Source organism: Lontra canadensis, unplaced genomic scaffold, assembly GCF_010015895.1.
Source record: "Lontra canadensis isolate GAN:19392208 unplaced genomic scaffold, GSC_riverotter_1.0 scaffold14, whole genome shotgun sequence".
In the NCBI taxonomy this organism is placed as follows: Eukaryota; Metazoa; Chordata; class Mammalia; order Carnivora; family Mustelidae; genus Lontra; species Lontra canadensis.
Genome location: NW_022631008.1, coordinates 8,576,294 through 8,583,142, shown reverse-complemented (window position 1 = coordinate 8,583,142; position 6,849 = coordinate 8,576,294). Strand labels below are relative to the sequence as shown.

General features: G+C 37.6%; 1 protein-coding gene across 4 annotated transcripts in view; it reads left to right on the top strand.

Moving 5' to 3' along the window:
* The first annotated feature begins 238 nt into the window (after positions 1 to 238).
* The window catches only part of MAP3K7 (mitogen-activated protein kinase kinase kinase 7), a 74,271-nt gene continuing 67,660 nt past the window's right edge, over positions 239 to 6,849 (top strand). For 3 of the 4 annotated variants that reach the window (XR_004382740.1, XR_004382739.1, XM_032858140.1), the window contains exon 1: positions 239 to 664. Coding sequence is in view for 2 of the 4 variants with exons in the window: in XM_032858140.1 (XP_032714031.1) it covers positions 545 to 664 (120 nt within the window). In the remaining 2 variants the exon portion in view is untranslated. The remainder of the gene's footprint in view (positions 665 to 6,849) is intronic. The other variant, XM_032858142.1, reaches the window with a different exon arrangement.

Genomic DNA, 6,849 nt, shown 5'->3' with positions numbered 1-6,849 from the left:
GGAGGGGAGATACAACACAGTTTACCAAGCAGAGTTGAAAACTTAGTTTTTATCTTTCCCGCGGGTATCTAAACAACCAACCGCATTAATATACCGTCGTACTCTGCGCCACTTCCGTTCGCGCATTTTAATTACGTCAGGCATCAGCTCTCGCGGTATCACCCGATGCTGCAGTCCCTTAATAAAGATCTCGCGAAATTTGTTCTACAGTTCCAAGCCGGCCACTCACTCTCCCCCACCCCACCCCCAATCTGCCCTTCCTTTCCCAGTCTCAGTCAGAAAATTTTCCCCTCCCCTTTCTGGAGCTGCCAACCCTCCACCTATTTCCGATTTCAGGCCGGAACCGGAAGTTCGGTGGGCGGGCCCGGCGGCGGAAAACGCAGAGGAGCCGGAGCCGGGACTCGGCTGTGGCCGCTGTCCCTGTCCCCGCCACGGATCGCCGTGGCTTCAGTCTGAAGGTCGGTCCGGAGACGGGTGGGCGCGGCTCTCCCCCGGAGTGTCGGGGTGGCAGCCTTCCCGGGCCCCCCGGGCTCCGTGAGGGATCATGTCTACAGCCTCCGCCGCTTCCTCCTCTTCCTCGTCTTCTGCCGGTGAGATGATCGAAGCCCCCTCCCAAGTCCTCAACTTTGAAGAGATCGATTACAAGGAAATCGAGGTGGAAGAGGTGAGTGAAGCCTAACACGGGGGCACCGAAACCGGCCTTTGGGTGGTGCCGACTCTTTAAGGCTTCCCCTGACCCCTCTGATTCTCAGGGCCCCTTCGGGTCCACTCGGGAGTCCCCACACAGGCTAGGTATAGAGCGGACTTTGCCCTCAGATATTCTGGGGAAGCTTGCTTTTTCCTCACTTCGGCACTCTTGTGTTTGGTCCGGTGCCTGGAGTTCGGTTATCTCAAACAGCTCTACTGGTGAGATGGTGTGGTCCACCAGTTCTTTTATATATGTGTGTTTGTGTGTTGGGAGGGGGGTAAATTCATCAAAGACCATGGCCGTTTTGGAGTTTCAGTTCATTGAGACTTGTCTTAAGGGCCAACGATTGTATTATGTTTGACTTATAGCTCAGTGCCCGGTACGTAAATGCTTGTTAAATAAAGTGTTTCCCCAGCTACCGAATGATTCCTCACTTTCGCTGATGCTGTAGAGTAGTATTCATAATATTAAATGTTCTACCTTCAGTTGGACTGATTTGGATAAATTTTACTGTTATAATGTAGACTCTGATGAAAAACTGCTTCAAGGTAGCATATTCCGAAGAGATAATTAATGATTTCGGTGACAACCGCAATATAACACCAAAACAGAAATCACTATTAGAAAACCCAAATCCATTCTTCATTCTGTAATAAGAAATTTTAGAGAAAGATAATAATGTGCTTTTAACATATTGTTTGTTTATAAATATACAGAGTAGATTGATTCTAAGGACCACAAAATTTAGAGAAGTAAAAACTACATATTTTAAAGATGCACTTTAGAAAGTGTTAAACCTTTAGCTGGAAATAGTATCTATCAGTTACCATTTATTCTTCATTTTTAAAATTTGTTACTTTGCAGTATATATGCCATAAAGAACACTGTGTGTACTATGTTGCAGACTTTCAGCGAATTATCTCTACTTTGAAAATCCAAAATTCTTTTTAGACAGTGGCAAGCTAAAGTAGTGAGATAATTATCATTCAACAAATAATTTTTTTTTATTCATGTTTTGGAAGAAAAATGGATTCCTTAATCATATCTTTTTGTGGCATAAAGTAATCGTTGAGAACAGCCTCATTTTGCAAGGTAGCATAAACAAGGCTTTTGGAGTTAGCCATGTGATTTGAAGCCAGTTTCCTAACTAATCCCTTTGAGCGTTATAGCTTTATCCCTTAACTATGAAACAGGGCTAATAATTTCTATGTAATTTTATCTGTGTACTTCCTATTATGCAATAAAATCAAAACACCCAACACAGTACCTGACACTAACTACTAGGAAACTGAGTTCTAGAGAGGAACAGTAACCTTCTTTAAGGTCACGTGGCTAAAAGAAGGCCCTAGACTTTGAAAAGAGGGGGGAATTTTTTTGTGATCATGGGGGTGTGTGTTTTCTATTGAGGCTATGATAAATTCCTTTTTCAGAAGTGGATAGTTGATCTGCTTTCATGGCTTTCTTTTTTAAGAATAAAAATTCAGTGAGTCAGTATAAAAGAATTGCAGTTTTTAAATAAGCATTTACGTCTACTCTGTGGCAAACTGCTGTACTTGTAGACTACAAATTGTTATATAATAATAACTTGTACTTCACCGTCTACCAAATGCTTTCACAGACTTACATCATTTGATTCTTACAACCTTCATTTTCTCACACTATTTTCTAAAGCATTTTACATTATTGCTTCTTTGGAAGAATGGAAGTTAGTGAGGGGACATTCATCATTTTACTGCTCTTCCCAGAAAACCGTTTAACTTCTGATAAAGTTTTACATTTCTAAAGATATTTCTTTCAGTTTAGATATTGTTTCAACCTTTCTTTAGTATACTTAGGATATTCCTGAGGAGTAAATTTTTGTTTTCAGATGAAAATTTCTAATACTAGTTGGTTATCTAGTTTAGTTTTCATTTTTTTAATACCCAGTTTATTTTCACTTTAAAGATTGAATTTGGACCTTTCTGTTGTTGAAAACATACATAATTCCCATTACATTCATTCGCACACATTAAAACAGTGTTCTATAATCCAGCGTCTACTATAGGTATTTAGTTAATAACTATTTCTGAACTTAGATTTTGCTTCTAGATTAAAATAAAAAATAAGAGAACAAAGAAAGATGACCAGAAACAAAAAGTATTTTACATTGCCTTTAGTATTTCATATTATACAAATACATTGTCTATAAATAAAATTAAATTTGTATTTCTTAAGTAACAGTCTAATTGAAGCAGCATTATATTGATACAGTTAGAAACTGTGTAAGAAAAATACTCCAACCACAAGCCAAATATACAGTCATTTCGTAGATGCATATCTTTAAGGCATCAGCTGATTGTAATCCTTACATTCCTAATCTTGTGACTCAGTAATATCAGGGCAGCACTTCCTAAATTCAGTTCTGATATCAAATTATGTGAGGTCTCAGCCTCAGAAACTTATATAGGTTTTGGGGTTTGGGGTTTTTTTTTTATTATTTTTGTTTTTTGTTTTGTTTTGTTTTGTTCTGTTTTTAAGCCACCTGGTTTTTACCATTCTGGATCTGAGTGAAGAGAATGTTAGAATAAATTGTGAGGTATGTACATTGAAGACAAGGTTGCAAAAGTGGTAAAAGCAGTGTGGTGTGGTTAAAAGTGTGCTGGACTGGGTATTTTAAAAAACTGAATGCCGTACTGATTCTAGTGTAATATATTTCAGTAGCCTTGAACAGGTAACTTAATTTTTCTGGGTCTCTGACTTTTCATGTGAACTGAAGGATTAAATATGATCATTCAAAGGGCACCTGGGTGGCTCAGTGGGTTAAAGCCTCTGCCTTTGGCTCAGGTCATGATCTTAGGGTCCTGGGATCAAGCCCCCCATCAGGCTCTCTTCTCAGCAGGGAGCCTGCTTCCCTTCCTCTCTCTCTGCCTGCGTCTCTGCCTACTTGTGATTTCTCTCTGTCAAATAAATAAATAAAAATATTTAAATATGATCATTTAAGGTGTCTTCCAGTTCTAAAATGAAAACACATTTATTATTCCTAGTATTTTTGCTCTGTTTCCACAGTAAGCTTTACATGATCTCTTGTGGAATGTAGTTGGTAACTAACCCTGGTTAAACAAGACAAATATCCCTATTTTACAGATTCTGACAAATGGTCATAGAGTTTGATTTACTAAAATCAATTACTAGAAGCCTCATACCTAAGTAAATGGTAGAGCTGGGAAATTTGAATTTGAGATATCTCACTCCTGAGTCAGTTGCTCTTTCTATTAGATTTACAGTGAAGCACTCTGAGCAAACCTTATTCTGAGAAAGGAGAAACAAAATACTGATTTTCTTTATGGTGGTTGGTCCTATACATTTAGTGAACATTCTCTTCTGTGTACAATACAGCTAAAGTACTGTGAAAGATGAATAGAAGAAGGCTAGGATACTCTCCTTGAAATTTTTTTTTAAGATTTTATTTATTTATTTGACAGAGATCACAAGTAGGTGGAGAGGCAGGCAGAGAGAGAGAGGAGGAGGAAGCAGGCTCCCTGCTGAGCAGAGAGCCTGATGCGAGGCTCCATTCCAGGACCCTGGGATCGTGACCTGAGCCGAAGGCCCACTGAGCCAGCCACCCAGGCGCCCTGACTCCTTGAAATTTTTTACTTCTTGTGAGACTAGAATAAACACAGAACAGTTAATAATTAACATTTTTAGAACCATGAATTTAAAACTGTGGCTATAAATAACTGAGCACTGAAGCCATAATTTGGAAGTAAGGTTAATCACAGAAGACTTCATTGTATGGAAAATAGTTTGAAGCCAGATTTTGAATAAAGTAAGCATCACACATTGGGAAAGGCACAAAGGTGAATTTTCTTTGCGGTTGCTCCTCTACCTAGCATTCTCTTCTCCCAAGAACTTCACATGGCTGGCTCCTCTCACCAAGTCCCAGCGCAAATGTTTAATCCTTAGGGAAACTTTCCCAGATCTGCATTAGTTCCGTTATCCTTTGTGGAACTTAACCAGTAAACAAAATTATGTATCCCCCAGCAAAACATAAGGTGCCTTATTCATACTTGTAACACCAATGCGTAGCACCTAGTTTTTCTATAAGTATTTGTTGAATGAGTAGTTGAAGTTATCACAGCATAATCATGAAGATTTAGTGCTCATCCAGTTCTTTCATATTGCATGTGATAAAACCAGAGGTTGCGGTAAGTTTGTGATTTGGCTTAGGCAGCATTTACACTAGAAATGAAATCTGATTCTCTGTCTAAATGGTGATTCCATTATACCTAGCAAATGCATTTGTTTAGCAGGGATTTTAAAAAGTGCTGTGAAGGGTCAGATGCTGTAAGTATTGGTGGGCTTTTACTAACATCCTGAAAAGACCCTATTTGGCAGGGCTGCTTTTTAAAAGGGAGACCTATGGTGTTGACATCAAGTATAATAGGAGCAACGTACATATTATCACTATAGTACTTATATGTTGTTAAGCTCTATTACAGAGACCCAAAGGGTTTGTTTTAAAGGAAAATATAGAAAGAACTTTGGCAGTGATGTATATTTTGTAATTTCAGAGGTATATGGGCAACATAATGGAGAAAAACCTCATTTATAGTGGCCTGAAAAAACTGAGTCTATAGATTTGTGAGTCAGTACTTAATTGTGGATATCCAGAATTATTAATAAACTCTTCCATGTGAAACTTAATGATCTTTGGTTTCATTAGAAATCTGAAATTGTTATCACAATGAAGAGATAGACACATGATAACTTGTGTGTGTGTGTGTGTGTGTGTGTGTGTGTGTGTGTGTGGCTTAAAAGGTGACATGGGCATATTACTTGAAAGAAAGGCCTACTAATTAGGTCAGATGTCTATGCCAGACTTTTAAAAAAGACTGCATGAAAATTCAAAAGTAAGTTTGGATAATCAAAGCTTTACTTTTATGTTGTCAAGCCTGTCTTGTCAGCAGATGGCAGTTCTATTCTGCCACCGTTTATTAATAGATATTGAAGTTCTAAGTTCTGAAATAGTTGGAGGCTCTAAATTCTAACAAATAAATATAAGATCTATGCTTGTTCTGTCATGTTCCATATTTCTAGCCAGAGCAGTGGCAGCACAGCCAGGGACCATTCACATAGTCCACAGAGCAGGGCCAAATCAAAGTGACAACTATAGTCACTGAACTAAAAATAACATGAATTGAGGACAATTAAGAAGAATTATTTTGTAGTAAATTAAGAGCATATAAGCATCCTTCACCATTTAGTATAGCTTAGGTAGGCTTTTTGTTTTGTTTGTTCATTAGTTTTTAATAATATGACTTTGATAAAGGAATAGTCTTCCATCCTAAAGAAATTAGTTTTTAAAGGAGTTGCTTTCCTTAAACACACAGAATGAATTCTGATTTTGATTTTTGTGCTTTTTAATATTAATTGCTTATAAATATTCCCATTATCTCATATTTTTCTGTTCTATTTTTTATTTAAAAATTACATTTAAACTTTGCTTTTACTATATGAAACTAAAGTTGTGGACCCCAAACCAAGAGGACTACACCACAGGGGAAAGATGCATATCATAAGAGAATTAATCTAACAACATTTTAATTTAGAAAACATTCATAAATTTGGAGGAAATATTTCTAAATTAACTTCCCTTTTAAAACCAAAATCCTGTTAGTATTCCTCTGTTCTTCTATTTTTACAGAGGAGAGATTGTGAAAAATAGCTAATATCTATTTCTGGGTTTGCCATTTTGTATGGATTTTGTGTGATAGGGGAGATGCTTGTAATTTGGATGTGTGCCCGTTTTACCCCCTTGCCGAAAATTGATCTTTGGAGAAAGCAGTCATTCAGAATAATTGTTAATGATGATATGTCAAAGAAACTTACAATTTGGATATGAATGCAACCCAGAAAGCATATTGATTTGTCAACTTGAATTAGAAATTTAGTAACAAGTAAAAAGTACTTCCTTTCTTTGTCTTGTAATTTGAATATTATGTTTTTCATTGTTTACCTCCGTTGCCAATGTGTCTCAACTTGTCATCTATGCCACTCATTTCTACTGACCTACTGTGTGTCAAGAAAAACACTTGGGTTGCTCACAAGAATCCCCTTTTCCTTTCTTCCTGCCCAAGGTAGCCTCAGTGCTCTGGGAGACTTTCATAAATAATGTCAACTGG